At 45.2% G+C, this 27,110-nt stretch overlaps 1 protein-coding gene across 5 annotated transcripts in view; it reads left to right on the forward strand.

The window, feature by feature from the left end:
- Positions 1–27,110, forward strand: part of LOC120066102 (transcription factor SOX-6-like) — a 154,749-nt gene that overhangs the window by 112,121 nt on the left and 15,518 nt on the right. For all 5 annotated transcript variants that reach the window (XM_039017216.1, XM_039017219.1, XM_039017218.1 and 2 more), the window contains 7 exons: positions 769–837; positions 7,290–7,407; positions 9,467–9,543; positions 16,180–16,329; positions 17,417–17,591; positions 18,323–18,504; positions 25,863–25,968. In XM_039017216.1, coding sequence (XP_038873144.1) covers positions 769–837; positions 7,290–7,407; positions 9,467–9,543; positions 16,180–16,329; positions 17,417–17,591; positions 18,323–18,504; positions 25,863–25,968 — 877 coding nt within the window. The remainder of the gene's footprint in view (positions 1–768; positions 838–7,289; positions 7,408–9,466; positions 9,544–16,179; positions 16,330–17,416; positions 17,592–18,322; positions 18,505–25,862; positions 25,969–27,110) is intronic.

The raw sequence follows: 27,110 nt of genomic DNA on the forward strand, positions 1-27,110 counted from the left end.
AGCCTGTAATTATATAAATACAAATATATATCAAATAACTTTAAAAAAATGGGGCAGCTGTTTTGTATTCTCGTTGAGTGAATATACACTCCGCTTTTGGATAATTGCAACTGTCTGTCACTGCCTAGGCTCCGCCCCTGGCGACAGGTAGTCAAGGAGGAGGCAGGCGTGTGTCAGTCAGGGTCGTAAATATGTCAATCTCACTGCTTCACTGTTGACTGATAGCGTCGCTTGAGCACGTGCTACTGCCAGTGTTGATTTGGGTTATATAACCCGCTATGTTCTCTCTTGTCTCCCAATATTTCCGCCTTTGTCAAATTTTTGGACTCTCCCAGTCTCAGCCCTTTCCCTCCTGTTGCTTCTCATGTTTCTCACTGAAGTATCCCGTCTCTATCTTCTGTCACCTAATGTCAAAAATAAAGATTTGTTCAAGCTTAAATTCTCTTCTTTCCCATCATCTCATCCCTTTTGTCTCACTCTGTCTGTCTTGTATGCATAGTCTTGCTATGTTCAAACTCAAAACTCTCACCTTTTGCGTGTCACTCGGTATTTCATCTTTTGTCCACTCCAACACATCATTGACATCTCATCATTTTCTAATTGTTGTCTCATCCTTGTCTCACTCTGCTCTGTCTCCCCAGATTGCTATGTTCAAACTCGAAACCCAAGCTTTTAAAGGATGTTTGCTTGTTATTCCCTCTCTTCTGGCGTTTGTCAACATCATTTTCTCACTCGTGTCTCATTTCTGCCTCACTCCTGCCCCTCCAGATTACGAGGCAGCAGCAGCAGCTCCTGCAGCAGCAACATAAGATCAACGTTCTCCAGCAGCAGATACAGGTCAGTGCCCACTGCTTACTGTGGCCGCGCTCATTCTCTTCCATCTTAGTCATGTGTTCATACGCACACACACACTTACACACACGTATGCATACACACATGCACGCACACACACATACACACGCACGCGAATGTGTTCACACACACACACAATGGCCCCTGTAATTGACCTGTTTATGGGATCAATTGCTGGGTCATTGATCATGCCTAGATCAATACACTATCCCTGGGGTCCCTACTACCGGCTTCTCTCTGCTACCTCTTCCGTTTATCAACATCTTTTTTCCTTCCTTTCTCCACACTTTCATTCCTCTAAATCACTCAATCATACTGGTCATCTATTTTTCTCTAGCTACTTGCTACCCCCCCCCGGCCTCCCACTCCATGTCTCTCTCCTCTTTCACTCTCACCTATATCCACCTCTTATCTCCTTCATTCTCGTTCTTTCTATCGTAACGTGTGACAGAGTTCTCGCTCATATTCCCTCTTCACCAGACTATAACTGTTCCCACTGACCCGTCTTCACCGCTGGCGCTGACTGGTTGCAGAGACACTGACCCAGACAGTGAGCCATAGGGGAGCTTCTTCCCTCTCACACACCCCAGAAAAGGCTCAGCGTGGCTGGGGAAGGCAGTGAGCCAGGGCCCCTTGTGCTCTGCAGCTCTGGAGGTGTTCTGCTTTTAACAAGCCCCCCCCCCCCCCCCCCCCCCCTGCTTTTAATAAACCACAGATCTGAGTTCATTAGGACCGGCCCTCGGCAGAGTCTGTGTGTGACAGTAAAACTACTAGTCTTTATGATCACATGGCCTCAATGTGTTCTTAGGCTACAGATTGTTTTGGTGTTGTTGAGAGAAGTAACGTTTTGGCATGTCTGCTGCTGTTAAGAAGTGCAAACATAATCGGCAGACCTCGGTTCAAATGCTGTTTCGAAATCTTTCAAACACTTTGAGCGTTTGCTTTAGTCTGGCTGGAGTGTCAAGTGGGTGGGGTTTTACACTTTTCAGACTTTTCTATTGGTTCCATTGCAACAGGCAAGCTCAGTCAAGCACAGATAAATTATCTGAAATGATTTCAATTAGTATTTGAACCCATGTCTGGCACACAGTGCCTGTCAATGCATTGTAAATACTCTTAAACATGCTAAGTCCTTTTGAAAGAGCTATGTAAGCTTTGGCTGCTGTGTACAACGAATGCCCTTGTGTGTCTTGAACAGTGATTAGGAATAATCAATTATGATTATTATTATTATTATTGCTACCAGTTTATACCAATAGTGACTCTAGTGTAGTGTAATAGGGGATAACGAGTATAGGGGAATTACGTTCATTGACTTCTAACGCAATGCATTTCATACAAGCAGCGGCCGGTGCTTAGTTAGGAAATAAAAGCTTATTAGGGTCCATGAAAATCACTGTATAAAACGTGTCATTATTAGAAAGAACATGATTCTAATGGTAGGAGTAGGATTACTTCTATTCTCGAAGTAGCCTATATATGTATTATAATCTTAACTCCAGCTGTAGAACACAATGGCTTGAAATATGGATTCACTTTAGAGCCCTGCCGCTGGGGTCCTGGCTGTTTATGCAGTGTTGAAAGTGTTTTGGCCTTAAACATACAGGCAGCCCGGCACCACAAGAACAGTCAGTCTGCTTCTACTGATCGACTCCAGACCTGCTTCTTCTTCTAGGCTACCAGTGCTCTGAAGGGACTGACCAAGGGCTACTGTTTGGGGTTCATTCCCCGGACTGCGTCCCAAATGGCACCCTCTTCCCTAAGTGCACTACACAGGGGATAGGGGGTGCCATTTGGGACGCGGGCCCACACTGTACTTCTGGGGGAGACAGCGTTTCACAGCCTTTTGACGAGATCAACATGATCCTGTGTGTTAAACGACGTTCCCCGGGTTCATATCTGTACTTCCCAGATTGGAGTAAATTCAATGACCAAGTCCTAAATCCCTAGCATTTTGGAGGAATGGAAATTACCCAACTTTTCCCTTTTCGTGAATCGAAAAGTACAACCGCTTACGTCGAAGTTGTTTTCCTTTCTCTGGTTGTAATGGAGTTTTTACCCGTCTTGCGCTTTATTGTGAGGGAGAGCCCAGTTCAAAGTGACACTGGTTTCCGGTCATGTGGTTTTTAAATGGCCTGTAGAAACAGCAGGGAACTTCCAAGGGTTAAAGGAAAGCTTCCGACAGCCTCATGGTGAAAGATTTGGTTACACACACACACACACACACACACACACACACACACACACACACACACACACACACACACACACACACACACACACACACACACACACACACGTACACACACACACATACACTCTGGGTGAGTGAGGGTGCCCCTTCCTTTGTTCGTCACGGTGGTTGACAGGCATGTGTCTTTGTTAAGTGAGGCCTTAATGTGTCTCATATTATCTTCATTTCCGCAGGGCCACAGAGGCAGGCCCAGACTACAGAGCCCGGGCAAAAGCTAACGGGCCTAATTAATGACTGCAAACCCACACTTCATTCTGTCCCCCTCAGTTCGTCAATTATCTCCTCTTGCTTTCATTTTTCTCGCTCACTTTTTTTTTTCTTCTCCTCATCCCTCCCTTGTTCTTCACCTCCTCTTGGAGGAAATGTATCTGCTCCTCACCTCCGCTCATTTGTTCCTCTTCTCGACGTTAAATGTTTTTCCATTGGCTTCTTTTTAGATTCCTTATCAAGCCCATTTTCCACTTTTTACCTCCACGCCTTCTCCTCTCGCACGTCGCGCTCACTTCGCTTTTCAAAGGGTTTTCTTTCTTCACCTTTTTTCATGTTCTATTTTACTTCCTCGTTCAGAGTTCTCTTTTCTCCCTTAAACCCGACCTTGTCCATTCTGCCCAGTAGTTAATGCCTTCGCTCTTTAACAATTAGGTATAAAATGTCTTGTTCAATAGCCAGTATAAGAATTGCTGGCGTGAGGGGAAGTCTGCATTGTTAGTCCACTAAAGTTGTGTTAAGACCTAATGGTACACACAAATGGCCAATGGATACCACCTCAGCAAGCAGTACTGGACACAATGGCTCGGAAAGCCAGTGGCCAACTGTAATGTCGAAACAAATTCAGCAGCTATGGAAAATGACAGGAATTAAAGTGTGAGCCATCATGGTGATTGGCTGGTAAGGGATTTGTCTGGAGCTAATGTTGCTGGCAATGCGCACAGAGGATATTTACACTTGTTAGGGAAATGAGTAACACACATTTGTTACACACACACACGCACATACACCACATTAGACAGCAGTGAGTTTCTTCGGGAAGAAACACCATTTCGGGTTGGATAAATATGATTTCAGATATAAACGTTTCACTGAATGGAGAAATGACCTCTGTGCTTTCAGCGGTGTTTCCCAGTCCTGTTCCCGTGGAGCCGAAGGGGTGCTAACACACCTGATTGAAATGTGTAATCAAAGGCTTGATGATGATGATTTAAATCAGGTGTGTTAGTGCTAGAGCAAAAAAAAAGAAAAGAAGAAACGTGCGCCTCTTTGGGCCCCCTGGACCAGGAGTTGGAAACACTGACTAAGAATATGTTTTAAAAGCTGCTGATATGAATCTGTGGGTGTAAAGCATACAAACAGTAACTCTGCCTACCAGCCTAAACTAGACCCCCCAAAAAATGCAAACGGACAGGAATCTATCTCGCAGACACATATGCGTACTCCCTCTCTCTTTCTCCAACTCTCCCTCTCTCACATACGCATTCACACTCTCTCAGTCCCCAGCATTACACACACACGCACGCACGCACGCACGCACGCACGCACGCACGCACGCACGCACGCACACACACACACACACACACACACACACACACACATACCCGTTACTGCCCCTCGCCTCCCACCCGTTACACAGTAGGACCATTAATACCACGTATGCATGTGTGCATGTATATGTCTGCATGTGTGTGTGTGTGTGTGTCTGGTGGGTAGTTGGGGAAGGGGGCCCTATGTTTTTCTTATGGCTGGGGGAGAGCAGGCCAGTCCATTCATCCCTCTCCTAGCAGCTCTCTCTCCCCCCTAGAAGAAGGCCTGCGCTTTGTGTTTGCGCTGGTGGAGGGGAGTCTAGGCACTCCCAGTGGAACACAATGAATGGAGCATTCAGTCCCGCTTCCCCCCTCCACTTGGACACGCAGACTCGTTTTTCTTCTCCCGTCATTCTCGCCCTGGTCTCTCGGTGATGTCACAAGACGTGTGTGTGTGTGATGTGCTGTGTGTGTCTTTGTGTCTGGGCCTCCTGTGTGTGCAGTGAGAGGGAACCTTATAGGGCCTTCCAAGAGATGGCAATCAAGAAAGGCGCTCCGCAGTCTTTGAGAGAAGCACACACACACACACACACACACACACACACACACACACACACACACACACACAGACACAGTCAAGGCCGGGTTGTTTGCGTCTGCTCTCGTGTTCACCAATGCTCTTTGAGTTCACACCCTGGAGACACACCACTCATTTAACACATTCAGCCACACATATTCCCCATATATTCTCCACTAAGGTCAGATAATCAAAGAGTGTCACTGATTATTGAGAGAGAGAGAGAGAGAGAGAGAGAGAGAGAGAGAGAGAGAGAGAGAGAGAGAGAGAGAGAGAGAGAGAGAGAGAGAGAGAGAGAGAGAGAGAGAGAGAGAGAGAGAGAGAGAGAGAGAGAGAGAGAGAGAGAGAGAGAGAGAGAGAGAGAGAGAGAGAGAGAGAGAGAGAGAGAGAGAGAGAGAGAGAGAGAGAGCCGTGCATTCATATAGTTCTAATAGATTACTCAAAAGAGAAAACCCTCAGGCTTGTCTTTGATATGATCTAGTCGTCCATTCAATACCAACCTCATTACTTTAACTACTTTGATGCTAACTTAAACCCCCACTTTGAGAGCTTTCAGGGTCAGATAAAATAAACTACACACACACAGCATTATGTTGACTTTCCCAGGGAAACTGAAGTTTTTTTTTCTTCATCCCAAGTTGATCCTTCACTCCTCTGCTCCTGTGTTTGTGTGAAGGTCTCTGTGTCATGCCCCCTCTGAACTCTACTCTACTCTCAGTGTGTGTGTGTGTGTGTGTGTGTGTGTGTGTGTGTGTGTGTGTGTGTGTGTGTGTGTGTGTGTGTGTGTGTGTGTGTGTGTGTGTGTGTGTGAAAGAGTGAAAATCCATGCCGAGCGTAAGTGCCTACTCTCTTACCTCTCTCTCTCTGGAAGATATGAGCATGTGAATTGTGGGCAGTATGCTTTTTGGATGTGATGATCAAAACACTCTTCTATCTTTCTCCCTATCCCCCCCTCTCTGTCTCTCTCCCTCCCCATCTGTCTCTTTCTCTCTCTATCTCTCTATCTCTCTCTCCCTCCCTCCTCTCTGTCTCTCTCCCTCATCTCTGTCTCTCTCCCTCCTCTCTATCTCTCTCCCTCCTCTCTGCCTCTCTCCCTCCTCTCTGTCTCTCTCCCTCCTCTGTCTCTCTCTCTCCTCTCTGTCTCTCTCCCTCCTCTCTGTCTCTCTCCCTCCTCTCTATCTATCTCTCTCCCTCCTCTCTATCTCTCTCCCTCCTCTCTGTCTCTCTCCCTCCTCTCTGTCTCTCCCTCCTCTCTGTCTCTCTCCCTCCTGTCTCTCTCCCTCCTCTCTATCTCTCTCCCTCCTCTCTGTCTCTCTCCCTCCTCTCTGTCTCTCTCCCTCCTCTCTGTCTCCCTCCCTCCTCTCTGTCTCTCTCCCTCCTCTATGTCTCTCTCCCTCCTCTCTGTCTCTCTCCCTCTCTGTGTCTCTCTCCCTCTCTGTGTCTCTCTCCCTCTCTGTGTTTCTCTCCCCCCTCTCTGTCTCTCTCCCCCCTCTCTGTCTCTCTCCCTGCTCTCTGTCTCTCTCCCTCCCCATCTGTCTCTCTCCCTCCTCTCTGTCTCTCTCCCTCCTCTATGTCTCTATCCTTCCTCTCTGTCTCTCTCCCTACCCATCTGTTTCTCTCTCTCCCTCCTCTCTCTCTCTCCCTCCTCTCTGTCTCTCTCCCTACCCATCTGTCTCTCTCTCTCTCCCTCCTCTCTCTCCCTCTCTCCTCTCTGTCTCTCTCCCTCCTCTCTATCTCTCTCCCTCCTCTCTGTCTCTCTCCCTCCTCTCTGTCTCTCTCCCTCCTCTCTGGCTCTCTCCCTCCTCTCTCTCTCTCTCTCCCTCTCTGTCTCTCTCCCTCCCCATCTGTCTCTCCCTCTCTCTCGCTCTGTCTCTCAATAACATTTCATTGCTTTATTGGCATAATAAATAATTATTGTATTGCCAAAGCGACAGTGTTGAACAATTCAACATTGGAAACTAAAACACACTAAAAAACATTTATTAGAAACAGAAACAGAAACAGAAGAAGAAAAGACATATAGACATATTCATCAGAATAGTCATTAGTACAACAAAACTATTAAACTCTCTCTCTCTCGCTCTCTCAGGTGCAGGGTCACATGCCTCCTCTGATGATCCCAGTGTTTCCTCACGACCAGCGATCTATGGCGGCCGCTGCCGCACAGCAGGGCTTCCTCTTCCCACCGAACATGTCCTACAAGCCAGGTACACACGCAGACACACACACACACACACACACACACACACACACACACACACACACACACACACACACACACACACACACACACACACTCACAGACATTTAAATAAACATACATACAAATGAAATATTTCCGTTCTATGTTTGTTTCAAGTTAAGATGTGGCCCTTAGTCTCTCTCTCTCTCGCTCTCTCGCTCTCTCTCTCTCTCACTCTCTCTCTCTCTGTTGTCCCCCTGCAGTATTTCACACTCTTTCTCCGTATCTTGCTTGTACTTCTGTTGCCCATGAGATCAGCAGAAACCTGTGTGAGACAAGGTCCTGCCAGGATTCTGACCCCCACACAAACTTCCTACACGTTGAACAGCCCAGCATGCATCCCACATGGCACCATCACCTCTTTATAGTTCTTTACAGGGCCCATAAGCAGTGCACTATAATAGGGAATAGTGTGCCATTTGGGACGCACAGGTGTTAGTCATCCTTGTCTCCCCTAATGAAGTGTGTCACGTCGGGAATGCTGTTTTTTTTTTATATGGCGATATATCGCTGTCAAAATGTTGTGAATGAATGAACAGTGATTCACAAAAGAAATGACGTGTGGTAGCAGTGGCGTTGTCTGTGAATCGTTATTCATTAACTCACAACACTTTGACATAGTTTCAACCAAGAAATGTTCACTTCCTGCTTGGTCATTTAAGGAACAATAGATTGGCTATAGCGAACTGGAATGTTGCTGTTTATGATGCGCTGAAAGCATGTCAGTTACACAAGTTACACACACACACACACACACACACACACACACACACACACACACACACACACACACACACACACACACACACACACACCACAGACTCCCTCTCTCTGGAGTACATGGTATTCCCAAGGCAGTATTCTAGTCACCACCTGCTTTCTATTTTCTACTCTTCCTTTTCCACATTCCATTCTTTCACACATTCCAAGGCCCAGGATTTGTCCCAAATGGCACCCTATTCCCTATATAATGCATTACTTTACTGTAAGACTTATAGGGCACTATGTAGGCAATTGGGGTGCTATTTTGGGACGCAGATCTAGACACTGCACACGCATACAGATGTGGGTCCTTAATTTGACCAGTTACGTCACAGGTGTAAAATAATCCCATCAGCAGGAGGATATGATTATATTCAATCAAAGTGCTAGTTTCTAACAGGAAATTAGTTTGAGGCTTTAGTAGGCTATAGTTTAGCTGCTGAGATCTAGTGAAAGAAATAAAACAACGGATTTTCCGTGAAGACACAAGGTTCTTTTGAAAATTCTCTGCGACAACAGAGTGATCAAATTAAGACACTACACCTGTACAGAAGTTACTCAACAACATGTTAATGAATAGTTCAGGGGTCATCGACTAGATTCAGCCGCAGACGGTCGGGGGGCCGGAATGTAATTGCAAATAATTAATAGACTGCAAATGGACTGCAAGAAGCGCAAACAGATATTTGAGGAAAACATAATCATTTTGAACCGTGCTTGTGTAGACGATCACGTGTCTCTCTATTATGCGTGGGAATACTTGGGAACAGATTTCCAAAATGTAAATCACTTGGAGCTGATTTCCTGGTGTTTCTACAGCAAATATGTATGGGTTTTTTGGTCAGGAAATTTGGGGGCCAAATAAAACCACCCGTCGGCCGCCAGTTGGGGAACCCTGGAATAATTTATGGGGCTCAAAATAATACATTCTAGCATTTTTTGAGTACTCTTATAAAACTTAGCACGAGAACATAAGACGTCTTTGAGAGAGGAGATGAAATAAAAAATGAAGAGGGGGGGTGGCCTGTGGTTATCTTTTTTTTGTTACAGTATTTTTATTTAATTTTTGTTGTGGAGGAACTAGGCATTAGGAAAAGCACCTACAGGAATGCCCCTTAAGAGTCAAACAAAAAAAAGAGAGAAAGAACCAGAGTGAGCAAATAAGTCTGGAGGGGGGAAGGGTGCAGGCTTGCTCTCGGTGTGGTAAACTCCCTTGTATCATCCAATGCTGAATGTTGTCGTTGTCTCTCCCCTCCTGACAGGTGATAACTACCCCATGCAGTTCATTCCATCCACAATGGCAGCTGCAGCTGCTTCAGGACTGAGCCCGCTTCATCAGGTAGGCCCATGTGCTGCTCCAGTGAGACGTTTCCCGTAGGTACAGATCTAGGATCAGCTTCCCCACCCCCCAATCCTATCCTTAACCATTAGTGGATGGAAATGCAAAACTGACCCAAGATCAGCATCTAAGGGCAACTTCACCCTACACCCCCATGTGCTGCTTCACAAAGGAAAGATGCTGATATGCTAACAAGCATTTAAATGACCAGATTTAGACCTACCAAATATCTGCACCAGGTGCAAAGTTGTAACCATATATATATATATTTTTTTTTTTTAATTTCCCCCCAGAGGGAATTACTTCTAGGTAGATCCCAATAAGCCAATGTTATTATCAGTTTGTTAAACAGTCGAACCCTAACAAACTAACTCGGCATTAGCAACAATGTGAACTAATCAACCCCCTATAGACTCCCGTGCTTACCAAGCCTATAGACTCACGCTATTAATCTCACCACTTCCCTTATCTGATACATGTCGGCAGAGTCAAACAAAGACCAATATGATAAATCACTTTGGTATTCCAAGTTCCAACCCACCAGCACAGCACCTGGCCTAAGCAATTCATCATCTTTTTATTGGCGCTTGACACCTGTGGTTAGCAATTGGCACGTATAGATAATAGCTATCATAGAACATGGCTACAAAGAAGAAGAAAAACAAGAAAGTCTTCCTCTCTCAGGTCAGGCTTCCTATGTAGCTCTGCCGCCTGAGAGACGAGTCACAGTGAGGATACAGTGAGATGACAGCGAGACAGAGCGACAAAGAGACATCATGTGATACAATGGGACATAGCAAGACACTTTGAGACACAGAGAGACACAGTGAGACATATTGAGGCACAGAGACACAAAGGTTGTGTTTACACAGGCAGCCTAATTCTGATATTTTTCCCATTAATTGGTTTTTTGAGCAATTACATCAGATCTGTTCACATCAGCTCTTTTTCAGGGCTGATTTGATTGGTCAAAAGAGCAATTAGTGGAAAAAAATATCAGAATTGGGCTGTCTGTGTAAACGAGAGACAAATTGACACACCGTGAAGAGAGACAAATTGACACACCGTGAAATGAAAGATAGACACTGTGAGATGAAAAAGACACACAGCGAGATACAGAGAGACACACAGACAATAGGTAACTAGGCCTCAACAGCTCCATTTGTCATAACAATATGAAACAGTGTCTACAACGTTGAGAAAAATCGTGTGTTTTTACTCTTATCGTAGTGTTCGAGAGTCAAAGGGCTGCGCCTGAACGTGTGTCCGTGTCATTGTCTACTATATGTATCAGGGACAAATGTAAGCATACATCAGCTGGAATGAAAGCTGGCTACAATGAAAGAAAGAAAGAAAGAAAGAATGGAAGTCAGCCCAATTCTGATATTTCTTCCGCTAATTGCTCTTTTGACCAATCAAATCAGCTCTGAAAAATATCTAATGTGAAAAGATCCGATGTGATTGGTCAAAAGAAAGAAAGTCAGCCCAATTCTGATATTTCTTCCGCTAATTGCTCTTTTGACCAATCAAATCAGCTCTGAAAAATATCTAATGTGAAAAGATCCGATGTGATTGGTCAAAAGAAAGAAAGTCAGCCCAATTCTGATATTTTTTCCACTAATTGCTCTTTGGACCAATCAAATCAGCCCTGAAAAAGATCTGATGTGAAAAGATCTGATGTGAATTGGTCAAAAGAAAGAAAGATAAATACCAAAGAGCAATACCAAATCCATTACTCTCCTATAAAGTGATGCTTCTATTTAAAACTCGTTAAAGATGGAAGACAAGATCTGATCTCCACATCTCTTCCACACCCTTTATTGATTTTACCGCAACAACAGGTTGCACTTATGGTAAAGTCATAGGAAGGAAACTAGAATACAGCTGATTCACTAATCGTATTTCCTCATTCATGACCTGCACAACAAGCTGCAGAATGTTTTAGGAGCCAGGGGTATGCATCCCAAGTGGCACCCTTTTTTATATATATAGTGCACTACTTTTGACCAGGGCCCATAGGGTTCACGTCGAAAGTAGTGCACTATATAGGGCACAGGTGTCAAACTCATTCCATGGGGGGCCGAGTGTCTGCGGGTTTTCGCTCCTCCCTTGTACTTGATTGATGAATTAACATCACTAATTAGTTAGGAACTCCCCACACCTGGTTGTCTAGGGCTTTATTGAAAGGAAAAACCAAAAACCTGCAGACACTAGGCCCTCCGTGGAATGAGTTTGACACCCCTGATATAGGGAATAGAGTGCCATTTGGGATGCAAACCTAAATGTCCCCTTGCCACCGTGGGAACTTCGTCATACAATTGTTTCCAGTCCTGGTCGGTGTCTCGCGTCTGCGGTCTAGTTCAATCGAAGAGTAATGCGAGTGCAATGTAGTTGCTTTGCAAACGTTCTTGTTGTCGTCACGAGCCGTCGTGTTTGCTGGTTTTTGTGTCCTACCGTATGTGATTTCCTTCATGGCAGGACATTTGTGATTTTTCACGAGTTTATAGGAGAATCAAGTCTAAATGTTTCGGGGCATTGGCCCAACTTGAGGAGTAGTGATGTGTTCTCAATGAGGCTCAGCTTTGAGTATACAGTATGAGAGGGTGTGTGCAATATATATATGACACGCTTACTGTAAATGTTTACACGTGCGTTTACACAGGCATGCACGTGCGCACGCACGCATGCACACACACACACACACAAACACACACAAACACACACACACACACACACACACACACACATAGGAATACACACGAATGCACGCACACACACACACACACACACACACACACACACACACACACACACACACACACACACACACACACCAGGAAGTGTTTCATTTAGCCTTTCCTTAGTTAGTGTCAGGCAGACAGGCAGTCCATTTTCCCCGTTCTCTCCTTGCTAACCTGCTGAAAAAGACAAAACCCCATTTGTTTTCCTGATCAATAGAAACCTAGCTAGCTAAGGGGATTCTCCCACTCCCCCTAGGGGCAAATCTAGGATCCATGTAGTCTTATTTGTTATTATCTAAAAGGTACAAATGATGCTAGATCAGCACTACTCAGCCCTCAGATTCAAATCTATAAAGCACAATAACATGCCTTTCTCTTAGCGTATTATTTCACTAACCTGCCTATCAAAACCAGCATTGATGGAGGAAAATGACACTCATCATTTAGTTTCAGTCAAATTAGCACTAACTGCCAGAGCTTCTGTCCAATAATCAGGCAGCGAGGGGTCTTTTTGAAGACTGTTTGTCAATTTGTAATTTAGAAAATCACTGCATTGTCTTTCCTCAGGGTTTACTGAAAAGCGAGAGGTCCGTTTGGCTTTGTTTACGTTGCACATTGACTTTTAGCCGGCCATCGATCCCACAGTGTTTTTCTTTCCGGGAAAAGGGAGAAAAAGGCCTGTTTTTTACGCTTTCGTTTTAGACAGTTCTTTAAACGGCATTATGCCAATTGGCAAGGATAGGGTCGATGTCAGGTAAACAATAGTCAAATTGTACATTTACAAGACTCAATGTGGCTACGAATGACTGTGGAAATCTGCACTGTTTGACTCCCTAGTTACAGTCGACGATGGCCGTGTTTGTCAGATCTACAGTGCATTCGTAAAGTATTCAGACCCTTTGACTTTTTCCAAATGTTGTTGTGTTACAGCCTTGTTTTTCTCATCAATCTACACACAATACGCCATAATGACAAAGAAAAACAGGTTTTTAGAAGAAGAAAAAAAGTATAATTTAAAAAAAATAAACTATTCAGACCCTTTACTCAGTACATTGTTGAAGCACCTTTTGCAGCGATTAAAGCCTCGAGTCTTCTTGGGTATGATGCTACTAGCTTGGCACACCTGTATTTGGGGAGTTTATTTGGGGAGTTTATCTTTATCTCTCTGTACTTTGCTCCATTCATTTTTCCCTCGATCATGACTAGTCTACCAGTCCCTGCCGCTGAAAAACATCCCCACAGCATGATGCTGCCACCGCCATGCTTCACTGTAGGCATGGTGCCAGGTTTCCTCCAGATGTGACGCTTGACATTCAGGCCAAAGACTTCAATTGGTTTCATCAGACCAGAGAATCATGTTTTTCATGGTCTGAGAGTCTTTAGGTGCCTTTTGGCAAACTCCAAGCGGGCTGTCATGTGGCTTTTACTGAGGAGTGGCTTCCGTCTGGCCACTTTACCAAAAAGGCCTGATTGGTGGAGTGCTGCAGAGATGGTTGTCCTTCACGAAGGTTTTCCCATCTCCACAGAGGAACTCTGGAGCACTGTCAGAGTGACCATCGGGTTCTTGGTCACCTCCCTGACCAAGGCCCTTCTCCCCCGATTGCTCAGTTTGGCTGGGCGGCCAGCTCTAGGAAGAGTCTTGGTGGTTCCAAACTTCTTCCATTTAAGAATGATGAAGGCCACTGTGTTCTTGGGGACCTTCAATGCTTCAGAAATATTTTTGGTAGCCTTCCCCAGATCTGTGCCTCGACACAATCCTGTCTCGGAGCTCTACGGACAATTCCTTCGACCTCATGGCTTGGTTTTTGCTCTCACATGCACTGTCAACTGTGGGACCTTATATAGACAGGTGGACTTCAATCAAGTTATAGAAACATCTCAAGGATGATCAATGGAAACAGGATGCACCTGAGCTCAGCTTCGAGTCTCATAGCAAAGGGTCTGAATAGTTATGTAAATAAGCAATTTCTGTTTTTATTTGTAATAAATGTGCAAAATGTTAAAAAAATAACTGTTTTCGCTTTGCCGTTGTGGGGTATTGTGTGTAAATTGATATGGATCTATTTATTTTTTATTAATTTTCGAATAAGGCTGTACCGTAACAAAATGTAGAGAAAGGGAAGAGGTCTGAATACTTTCCGAATGCACTGTATGTGTGAAGCTCTTGTCTGATGTTGTTTTGGCAGCCATATTTAAAGGGGCGGGCATTCCTGTTTTAGTTTGTGTGGGTGTGAGTGTACTTGGGTATAGAGGCCCATAACTCAAACTTCCGGTGTCTAACTGTCTTACTCATTCCCATACATAATTCTTGCTTAGTAGAGAGCGAGACAGTGTGTGTGTTTGTGCATGTGCATGAGCCTCCGAGACATTCTGCGTCGATACCTCAACCCCAGCTCTCCTCTCCTCCCCAGTCGTATGAACAGCAGCCATGCACCGCGGCGAGTAACGCTTGCGGCCACTAATGATTGACGTGTGAGGCCCCACCAGTCATTCAAAGCACATTCTTGCGCAGATCTCATATCGCCAGAGGCCCGGGCGCTCCTCGTACGCTCCAAGGAAAATAAGCGGCGTGACATCAGGGCTTTGTTTCATTGCGGAAAGGGCACCTTCTGTTTGTGTTTAATATCGGCTTGGGAGAGGGCCGTCCAACTCACTGCCTGAACCCCAGAATAAGACGGCGTGGCGGTTCTCCGCTCCGCTGCGGTGGGTCTCGTGTGTCTGCCGCCCTTCTCCCGGACCTCAGAGCTCCCAGGAGGCCTAGCAGTTTATACTGAAGTGAAATTAGATCTCACAACACTGGGGCCATGAGAGACTGGGGAGAGAGGAAGGAGAGGGGTGGGGGGAGCGGAGAGTGGGGCGGGGAAGGGGGAGAGGAGTGAGGGAGGGGGGAGAGGAGAGGAGAGATGAGTGGAGAAAGGGGAGATTGGAGAAGAGAAGATACAAGAGAGAAGGAGAGAGAACATAAAATGAAAGAAGAGTGGTGAAAGGGAGAGCTTAGAGGAGAGGAGGAGGTAGGGAGAGGAGGCAGGCCAAGTTTTACTGAACACAAGCCATGTCTGGGTGGTTTTCCTGCAGGATTGGGGCTTTGATATGTTGTCAAGTCCTCAGACGGAGGTTGACAGCGGTTTCAGGCAGTGGTCAGAGCTTTGATTCAGACTGCTGGACCTCAGACAGAGACTCTGTGTTTCTCTTTGCTAGATAGTTTAAAAAAAATATTTACCAAGTGTCTTCGACTGAATTGAGGTTGATTCTCAAGAGTTATTCTGTGAAGAGTAAGAAATATATATACATATGTACTCTGACATTTAACTTTTAAGCATTTCTCTGACTTGAAGTTTTGAGGAACACTCTAAACCTCAAACTGGATCCAAGCGTTGATATGAATCAATATGCAAGCCCCTCTGTTGCAAGCATCTGTTGAATGAATCGGCGTCGTAGATAGACCGTCGCTGATTTGAGTTCAATGTGCTTTCTCTGGAGCCCAACCTTGGTATACAAACATATTCCTCCAACAATGTTCACAGTTATCTTTTTCATTCTAGCTTCAACCCGATCAACTAAAGACAAGTGCTCTGTGTTTTCTCTCAGAATTGTGTTTGTGTGTGTGTGTGTGTGTGTGTGTGTGTGTGTGTGTGTGTGTGTGTGTGTGTGTGTGTGTGTGTGTGTGTGTGTGTGTGTGTGTGTGTGTGTGTGTGTGTGTGTGTGTGTGTGTGTGTGTGTGTGTGTGGTTGGCTCTGACACACACATCACATTGTAGACAGGAGCTTTGCCAAGCAGGGATAAGAAAACGATACACTGAGTCATAAAAAGAGAGGAGGCGGGAAGTAAGTGTCCGACTAGCGGCTGGCTGCTGATGTTAATAACTTGTCGGTTTCCCTATTTCCTCCCTTTGTAGCAGCTGTACGCCGCCCAGCTGGCCAGCATGCAGATCTCGCCCGGAGCCAAAATGGCCTCCCTGCCGCAGCCTCAAAACTCCTCAGGCCCCCTCTCGCCCTCTGCCTTGAAGAGTAAGAAGAGAGCATCGAGTCCTGTCACTCACATTAAGGTGAGCTGTCCCTTTATGCTTGACTTTGTGTGTTTGGTTTTGGACCTTGGTTATCTATGAATCACTGACTACAGCAATGATTCAAGTGAAAGGGAATGACCATGTATGCGCTCATACGGAGACACACAGACACACGCTCATGGAGTCATTGGCACTGGCTGCTGCTTGGCATGGGCTCAGACCTCTTCACTGGAGCGAGCGCGAGACCATACTCGTAATCTTGACTCGACGAGGCAATAATGGGAGCCATGTGTCTATGTGGGGTCGCTGCAACCAGCATTACAATAGACCGGAGTCAGAACTCACCGCAGCTGTACAGTAGTACTCTGGCCTTGGAACGGCCACCCTTCCCTAACCCCTTTCCACTCTCGCTAACGCCCACACTGGCATCCCACCCGTCCCCCCAGCCTCCCAAATCACGTTCCTTCTTCTCTCCTCAAGACCGGTTTCAAATTAAATCCATGTTTGTTAGCGTACCCTTCACCACACAAGAGGCTTCTTGTTTTCCAGGTGGTGTCCCCTTCCAGGGATTTCTCACAAACTCAATGTGAAGCGATGTGGTCATGAACCTTTGATTAGGAAAGAGAGGATAAGACACCACAACAAAATTCCCATTGGCTTTTTTCAACAGAACTGGATGATGAGATAGTTAAGGGACTTTTCAATTTGAGCGCTGGAGTGGTGAACAGTACAGCCCTGTATTTTTGATCGAATTGATCAAATGTTTTTATAAATGGCCACAACCTGAGAGGGGGGATAATTGAGTAAAGACCTGATCAAGTAGCAATCTGAGGTTGAAAGCATAGCTGTGTGGCCTTATTTTTCCCATCCTCTGAATAATGTGCTGTCCCAACACAGTGCCCTGGGGAACACCACAAAAGGCTTAAAGCACTCTCGCACTCTAAAACACATTATACACACTCTCCAACCAACAACCAAGTTTTTCACCAGGTCTTCACTTAAAGCAGTTTGTCATAATACCTTCATAACACCGTCAAAATAATTGTGCTTTCCCCTGTAACAGGTCCATGGTGTGTTTTCAGCCTTCGCTTACCCCTGTGCCCACTCTTTCTACTGTCTTCCCCAGGAGGAAGGATCGACACAGCCCCTGAACCTCTCAGCCCGACCCAAGACTGGCGAGCCCCACCACTCCCCATCCTCGCCGTCACACAGCCTGTACCCTGGCAACAAGAGCAGGCCCATCAGCATGGGGAAGAGGCGCATCCCCAGCCCCCTCTCCAACATGGGCAGGGGCTCACTGGGTGGGTGCAGTGAACACACACATGCATGCGCAATCACTCACATTGGGTACACATGTAAATGCACACAAACCCCTTCACACTGCACACAAGCAGTCCTAGCATCCTCCGCCAGTTCAAGTCATGAGATTTCAACCCCAAAGGAGACCTGTTTTTTCTTTACGAGAGTCCAAAGCCCTGTATTTAGCCCCCCTGAAAGACCCAGTTAGCGGAAGCAGTGAAACTCAGCACATGTTATTTGGTTTCAAGAGACTTCCTCACATCATTGTCTGCCCTGTAACATAAACTGTTATGCTCTACCTCTGCTATCTGTGATTAAGCCCAATCTAAAGCCTCTCATTACGGTGAAACTATTTTGCTAGCTCTTATAGAGCTGCTTCACTCGTGTTTCCTTCCTATGTGCTATTTCTCACCTTTTTTGAATGGCCACCCGTTAGAAAAGGAAGGCGAAGGAAAGTTTGCACCCCACGTTATTGTTTAACCCCAAATAAACCCCTAGCCTCAACCACCTAGGCACATGTGTACATCTGAAAGAGCCGGATATGTAAAAGCGATATGGTAACAGCTCCACCTCACCTTCTGATAGTCGAGGCACAATATTCACAATATTGCTCTCTACGCATGTCTCAAGAGTAGGAGCTACGGTAGGTGTCCATTTGGAATCAGAAGTTTTTCCTGTGAGTTCACGTACAGCAATCAGACCACTGACGGGGCTCAATGCTTCCCGCCCACAGACATCCTGTCTAGCCTGAACTCCACGCCACTGTTTGGGGACCAGGATGCGGTGATGAACGCCATCCAGGAGGCGAGGAAGATGAGGGAGCAGATCCAGAGAGAACAGCTTCATCACCAGCAGCAAAGCCTGGAGGCCAAGCTCACGGCCCTGAGCGGCATGAGTTTCAGCAATGGCAGCAAGGTCAGAGTCACGACACCGATAAAGACGCACGCACACACACAAGCACACACACACACACTAGCTACTATCTAATTAGCACTATTAGCCTCACAATGCAGACAGAAGCCTGAACAATGTACACGTGTCTTCTCACGTGCGCCACTGTAACGTCATTCTCAGGTTGACACAGGGCAAGCCGAATTCTGTCATTCTGTCACTTTCTCCTCTCAATTCATGCATGTACTGTAAAAGGGGAATTTGTTTTGTCTGCTTTTTTTGCTCTGGAACCCTGGCCAGTGCTCTTGAGATCCTCTCTTCTTTCATGTCCCCATGGCCACCCAGAAGCCGACTGCTTTGAACAGCCAGCAGCTGGGCCGTGTGTGTGTGTCTGTCTGTGTGTGCGTGTGTGTGTGTGTGTGTGTGTGTGCCTGTGCATGTCTGAGTGTGTGTATGTGTGTGAAGCAGGGGTGGGGGGGGGGGGGGGGGCGTTGAGTCCAGCAGCACCTCTTGGCCCCCCCACCCCCCAATCCTACACCCACGGGGAACCCCATGTTAAAAAATATCTTCAAAAATATCAATCATATCTGTCAATCATGGGACAGGAGCAAGGGAAAATACATTTTGAAGAGAGGAAATGATCCTGCCGTCTTCCGAAGGGATTGATTGATCTCCATGTTGGCAGAGAGGAAGGAGGAAAGCAAAGATGAATCATGAATATTTCAGCGATGGATACTTTGAACCCCTTCTCCCACAGCCCCAACTAGGCCAAGCTTAATGTACATATTCAACTAGGATATCTGCTTTTGATTGGGAGTTGTTTGTTTCGCATTAAGTGGTTAAAAACATTCAAAGTGGTGAAAAATATTCTGCTATTTCTCCGTGTTTTGAATGTGTTTTTTTTGTAGATGGGTTTACATGATCCTAATCGAAACGTCTAAATGTGTCAATTATCTTAAAAGGTCCAATGCAGCCATTTGTATCTCAATATCAAATCATTTCTGGGTGACAATTAAGTACCTTACTGTGATTGTTTTCAATTAAAATGGTAATAAAATAAAATGGCTTCTTAGCAAAGAGCAATTCTCAAGCAAGAATTTAGCTATGACTGGTTTGAGTGGGGAGGGGAAAACAGAATCTAGCTCTTATTGGCAGAGAGGTTTGGAACTCTCTTTCTTATTGGTCTATTAATTATGGTATATTATTGGTCACCGGGCAGGCCAAAACTCCATCCCACCAAACAGCTCTTACCCTAAAAGGGCATTATCATCATTTTTTAAAATGTTTACAGTATTATTCCAACCTCCTAGTGTAGAAATATACAGTACCGGTCAAAAACACAGGACAATCACATTTTTGACTGTACTGGGCCTTTAAATGATCAAATTAAGCTTGGTTTATTGTGAACAACAGGTTTTTTAGGTGAGTTTCTTGTGCATTTCTCTGTTCCGCTCTCACATGTACCAACACTATATTTTCCGATTTTATAAGAACATACCGAGAGATGCAGCAATTTACTTTATGGCTCCATACCTTCTAATAAAACGCTCATTTGGAATCCCTCAAAGTAATTGTTTCCGGTTCTAAAACACGGCAGGCCAGTGTTTGTAGTTAAGAGTTATTCGTTACCTAACAACAGTTCCTCGAGTGTGCTTTTCTTAGCTTTAAAAGTATAATTTTTCTGTAAAATGGAGCATTTTTTTAGCCACTCATAGGATTATATCTGTCTTAGTCAATTCATGACTCACCTGTACCACTGTACAATTAAATGGAGATGCTACACTCATGTATTTCCGTCTGAGCATTATGCTTTCTTGAAAAGCATTTTCTAGCAATATTTGTTGCTATTTTGGGGACATTTTATAGACATTCTTTAGATGGGCATTAGATTAGACAGTCTGAAACTACTGAAACACGTGATCCACCTCGGACCTCAGCTATAAGGGAATGAGTGAGGTATCCACACAGATGAATGGGTTCTTATGCCACACCTTGGGTTGGAGAGAGTGTGTGGCGTAACTTTATATGAAGCTATGCTGATGGTGTCTGTGTGTCTGTATGCATGCATGTGCTGGCCGTCTCCTTAGTCATCCTTCAATTCTTACCACAGTTCCAACTTCGCTATACATTCTACTACTGAAAGTGATCCAGGACTCGTTCTGTTGCTGGTTGTCTTTGTCTCCAGTTCTGTGTCCTGGCACTGTAATGTCATTATAGCTCCCCTTGTTCACAGACGCTATAGCGCCGTCCAGCAAGTGGCCTTGTGGAGTATCGCGTTACGCTTATGCTGCTTCCAAAAGGGCCCGTGGCTGCCAAGCAAGCACACTGAAATAGCACTGAGTGTAAGTGGGTGGGTGTCGTGTGTGTGTGATACTGTGTGTGTGATACTGTGTGTGTGACACTGTGTGTGTGTGTGACACTGTGTGTGTGTGTGTGAGAGAGAGACTGTGTGTGTGAGACTGGGTGTGTGACACTGTGTGTTACACTGGGTGTGTGAGAGAGAGACTGGGTGTGTTACACTGTGTGTGAGAGAGAAACTGTGTGCTGTGTGTGTGTGTGTGTGTGTGTGTGTGTGTGTGTGTGTGTGTGTGTGTGTGTGTGTGTGTGTGTGTGTGTGTGTGTGTGTGCAGCGTAAGTTTAGGCCAGTTTTGAGCAAGCGAGCTGCCCTTGCGTAGAGCGTTAATGCGTCCTACTCAGGAGAAGACTAGTGCTTTATTTGAATGCCCCTGTCACTAAACCCACTTAACTCTGCCGGTAGTTGACATCAGCTGTCGGGACTACTCAACTACGTCACACCAGCTCTTTTGTGTGCCACACTGCAGGGAAAGGAGGGAAGGTTGAGGAGAACACTAGAATGTGGATGCCTTGAGTCAAGTCAGGCCAGTCACCACACAGCCGTCTCTTTTGCCTGTCGTGCTATTCACAGGGTGTTATGGCGCGCGTTGTCATTGGTAGGATGTGTCTAATCGTTTTTTTGAGCTCATGTGTACGTACTTTTGCGTTAGCGTTGATGTTTAAATTCAAGGCCTATAAATGCAGTGCCCTCCGTAATTAATTGGACAGTGACACGTTTGTAGTTGTTTTTTTGCCTCTGTACTCCAGCACTTTGGATTTGAAATGATAAAATGACTATGAGGTTAAAGTGCATTTCTAGTAGACACAAAATCATCTGAAAAATAACCAAAACAAACAGGAAATGCATCCAACGAGTTTGTAGAGTCACAAGCTCGATGTAGTTATTGCGTGCTAGGAATATGGGACCAAATACTATACTTTTGACTACTTTAATATGCATATAAGTGAATTTGTCTCAATACTTTTGGTCCCCTAAAATGGGGGGGGGCTTATGTACAAAAAGTGCTGTAATTTCGAAACGGTTCACCCGATATGGATGAAAGTACCCTCAATTAAAAGCTGCCAGTTTGCACTTTAACCTCATAGTCACTGTATCATTTCAAATCCAAAGTGCTGGAGTACAGAGCTAAAACAACAACAAAATTGTCACTGTCCAAATAATTATGGAGGGCACTGCATTTATACAACACTATGTGTGCTATTTTTTAAATAGGGTGGACGTGAGCTCCTTCAGTTTCAGTGGGCAACAGGGCAAGGCGTCTGTATTGAGAGATGACAGGCAGAGTGAAGGACAGTGGGAGAAGGGAGAGGAGGAGTAGGAGAGAGGGAGGGGTGCTTCACTGCTCCTTCAGTTTCAGTGTACTACAGGGCAAGGCGTCTGTATTGAGAGATGACAGGCAGAGTGAGGGAGGAGGGCAGTAAAGAGGGAGAGAAGGAGGAGTGAGGGATTTCACTGCTCCTGGAGGAGGCAGTTAACATTTGTGGGTCGGTTAGAGCAGGGTTTGCCTGTATGTGTCGCCGCGGTAATGAGCTCAACACGACGCTGATAAAACTGCTCGGCCGGCGCGGTGTTTATAGGGCTGCCATAGCAACCCGTTGAAACATGTGCCCAGGAGAGCCTAGCCAATAGAGGAGCTCTGTGTGTCTTTAAGTCGGGATAGATCGAGGTGAATGTTGGACAAGCCTCAGTCCCGTAAAGTAACACTAGAATCTTTTTAAAACGTTATTTTATGGCTTTGAACAATGTAGCTAATGTCGATTATTCCTCATTGTTGTCATTTACGAGCGACCACATTGGACTTCTGACTGTAGGCTTGCTGCCATACTAAAAGTACGGGTGCAGATTAAGTCCCAAATGACTTTTTGGGGACTTTTGGGTGAGTCCTGATTTGATCTTGAGTTAGTCCTGTAGACTGTTTCCAAGTGTTCTGTGAGTCTTGAAATTGAAATTGGCCCCTCCAGTTTCTCTGCATGCAGAGACTAGCTCTTTAAAAAAAATGTACAAGTCATTGTCTCTTTATTGTCTGTATTCGTCTCCTATAGGTCTTTAGGTGATGCTCTCCCCTCTGACTGTAAATCCCCTGTTGAAGGTTTTTTGGTAAAAATACCCTGGTAGTGGGTAAAGTTCATGATGCCGTTAAGGGCCTCGGGGGCCTGTAGACTCAAAAACAGCCACATAACATCAAAGATCCACCGACATATTTTACAGTAGGTATGGGGTTATTTTCTTCTTATGCGTCCTGATTTCGACACTAAACCCACCACTGGTGTGCGTGGTCAAGGAACTCTATTTCAAATCAAATTTTATTTGTCACATGCGCTGAATACAGGGTAGGTAGACCTTACCGTGAAATGCTTACTTACGAGCCCTTAACCAACAATGCAGAGTTGTTTTTTTTAAGTAAGTAAGAAGAATTTGCTAAACTAAGGAAAAATAGTAACACAATAAAATAACAATGACTAGGCTATATACAAGGGGTACCGGTATTGAGTCAATGTGCAGGGGTACGGGTTAGTCGAGGTAATTGAGTTACTATGTACATGTGGATAGGGGTAAAGTGACTATGTATAGATAATAAACAGAGAGTAGCAGCAGTGTATGTGAAGTGTGAAGTGTGTGTGTGTGTGTGTGTGTGTGTGTGTGTGTGTGTGTGTGTGTGTGTGTGTGTGTGTGTGTGTGTGTGTGTGTTTCCGTGTGTGTTGCGGTGAGTGTAGTATGTGTAAGTGTAGTATGTGTGAGTGTGTGGTTAGAGTCCAGTGAGTGTACATCAAGCCTGTGAAAGATAGTCGGGGCAAAAAAAGCAAAATAAATAATAATAAAATAAGGGGATCTAGACTTGGCGCTCCGGTACGGCTTGCCGTGCGGTAGCAGAGAGAACAGTCTATGACCTTGGTGGCTGGAGTCTTTGACAATTTTTCGGACCTTCCTTTGACACCGCCTGGCATTGAGGCCCTGGATGGCAGGACGCTCGGCTCCAGTGATGTACTGGGCCGTACGCGCTACCCTCTGTAAGCGCCTTGCGGTCGGATGCCGAGCAGTTGCCATACTAAGCAGTGATGCAACCAGTCAGGATGCTCTCATTGGTGCAGCTGTGGAACTCTTTAAGGATCTGAGGTCCCATGCCAAATCTTTTCAGCCTCCTGAGGGGGAATAGGCTTTGTCGGGCCCTCTTCACGACTGTGTTGGTGTGTTTGGACCATGATAGGTCCTTAGTGATGTGGACAGCAAGGAACTTGGAAGCTCTCAACCCGCTCCACTACAGCCCTGTTGGTGTGAATTTCCATGTAATCTGACCATAGCACTAGTTTCAATCCAAGTGCCAATGCTGTTTAACAAACTCCAGGATGACATAGAGCTTTTTGACCATGCACACCAGTGGTCGGTTTGGCATTTAAATGACAGTGCATAAACAGATAGCTAAGTACCCCATTCCTACTGTAAAATATGGGGGTGGATCTTTGATGTTATTGGGCTGTTTTGGCCCTGGGGCCCTTGTTAAAGTCAACGGCATCATGAACTTGACCAAGTACCAGGACATTTTAGCCAAAAAACCTGGTTGCCTCGGCCTGAAACTTGGCCGCAAGTGGATCAGTAACCCGAAGTACACATTAAAATCATTAATTGACCACAAAATTGCAGGAATTTGAATCCCATTGAAAACCTGTGGTTTGAATTGAAGAGGGCAGTCCATACGCCCAGACGAAGGATGTCAAGGATCTGAAAATATTCTGTATGGAGGAATACAGAATTTCAGTCTTCGATGCATTAGAAATTAGAAAAATGCTCAGTGCCATTATGAAAACAGGGGTGTCAAAATCTCTTTCTATGAGCAATTATATTAGTTCAAAATAATATAATGTTTTTGATCATACAAGATAGCTCAGTATTTGAATTATTTATTCTATACAGTCATTTTTCCTCATCTTTATCAATGGTGCCAATAATTTCAGACCCCACTGTGTGTGTGTGTGTGTGTGTGTGTGTGTGTGTGTGTGTGTGTGTGTGTGTGTGTGTGCTTCCAGCTGCTACCGCGGCATGACTTCACCTAGCAACCATTCCCTCCGTCAAACAAAATGCGTCTGTCACCAGAAAACGGGGAAGAGGAGGAGGAGGAGGAGGAGAAGAGGTGGAAGAAGGAGTGGATGCGTGGTTTTCCACCACAGTTTTGGAGCGTGGCAGACTCATTTGACGGAGCAGGGCGGAAGGGTGGACAGTGCAGGATAATAAGAGACTCAGTAGGCAGGATGGGTGGGGAGCATCGAGTCAGTGACAGCTTACATGGTAGCGCTGCGCTGGATAGATCTGGCAAATGATCTTGTTCTGTGGCTGTAAATCATTTTTGGGGGGGGGCCATTCTCTGTCTTTCTCGCTCTCGCGGGCGCACGCTCTCGCGGGCGCACGCTCTCTCCATTTTTCTTGTATTATTTGACTTCATTTATTCTCCTGTTCTCTTCTCTTCTTCATTTCGATCCGGTCTCAAAAACCTCCTTTCCTACCTCCCCTAAGCTGGAATGGCTGTCTTTAAACTCTTCTCTCTCGCCAAAAGCAGTGTGTGAGAAAGTGTGAGTCGAGTTCGTTACACGATCATTAGCACAAACCTACTCATATAGACCGCCTCTAAGATCACAAAGAAGAGCAAAACCTTTGATCCGAAGACGGCCAGATTACAATGCAAACAGCTACGCATCGAAGACTGAAACTTGTTTGCTGTGTACGTTTGCTAAATTGCTGAATTTCTTTGAAAACGTGTGTTCTGTGATGTGATGATTGTGTTATTTTCTCTGAGCCCTTATACCAGAGCTTTGCAGTCCGTTTAATTGGACTCTTAATAGCATTTTCACGCTATTAGGCAGACCCAAACTGCACTGTGCTGGCTTGGTTATTTATTTTCACATTGTTCTTTCCAGCATGGTTCCAACAACTATGATGCATGCGTAAACCAGGTCAGCTTCGTACAGCTCGGCTCGCTTGGCTCGGCTGCGTAGTGTGAATCAACCCTTATTGACCTTTGACCTCTGTGTTTTAGGAGCGGATGCACTTTGAGAGTTTGAGTCAGCACCTGGGCAACCTGGGAGAGGATGGAAAGATGGGCCACAGGGTCATTGACCTCACCAGACATGAGGATGTTGATGGTGAGTTTCGTCTTTTTTTTGTTGCCTTTCTGCCTTTTTTTCAAAATGTCTCAATAATATTTTCTTTCTTTCTTTCAAAATGTCTCAATAAAATGTTCTTTCTTTGTTTCAAAAATGTAAAAAATATATTTTTCTGCCTTTCTGTCCATCTTCTGAAAGTTCTACATACATATCTCTTTCAGTTCTCCATACTTTTATGTACGTGCGTTCTGTACAGTACAGTATGTTCTGGTTCATGTTTATGACTGTGTGTATGCTTGCCATCCGTGTTTATATTAATGTGTATAAAAATACATTGCCGTTGTATGGCTTGGTGCATAATAGTAGGAGAACAGAGGAGAAGAGAAGAGACAGGGTCAGACGGATATTTAACAGACAGGAAAAGAGGTTAGGTTTGAGGCAAAAGTGGGCACATCCTGCTCAGGCTAAATGGATGCCAGTGACCCTTCACTTGGGGCCCTTGGTTAGATAGCGCCACTTTTGGGGCCTCTTTCAACTGTGTTCCCTACGATAGAGACACAGACAGAGAGAGAGTCTGCTCTGCACACAGGTATTCACCAGACCCAAATATTTATTGTGTTCTTCTCGGATCGCCTCAGTAGTGGACACTTGAATGTCCAGGCACAAACCCCTGCCTTGCACCAATAGGCCCACTCTGTGATATTTACTGTTTTTTTCAATCATTTTATGCCTCATGACTTGAGTTCAATACCCCCATCACAACCCCTGAAGTTTATAGCAAACCAAATGGCGGGGCTTCCATTTAGTTTTTCAAATTAAGGACCTTTAATACGACATAATTGTTCAGTGGGCTTCTTACTGTACGTCGACGAGGAACGAGAAGCGGTATTCTAGATTCTCCCCTTCTTTCCAACCCACTAACACTGTTTGTGTCTCAGACAATTCCACCCTGCCGATGTATGCAAACAGAAGCAAGGCAGTTAAAAAACGGAATTGGGTTTTTTATATTTTCTGGCCCAGAAGCCCACCTGTTTTCTATAAACCCCCAGTGTTTACAGGTTACGGTGGATTGGGAAGCATTCATCATGCTGTGGTTTGAAATCAGAGCCGTAAACACGGGACGGTAAACAGAGATGTTATCTGGCTGATAATCAGAGCGTCGTTGATGGCGACCACAGCCA

This window comes from Salvelinus namaycush, chromosome 21 (genome assembly GCF_016432855.1).
Source record: "Salvelinus namaycush isolate Seneca chromosome 21, SaNama_1.0, whole genome shotgun sequence".
In the NCBI taxonomy this organism is placed as follows: Eukaryota; Metazoa; Chordata; class Actinopteri; order Salmoniformes; family Salmonidae; genus Salvelinus; species Salvelinus namaycush.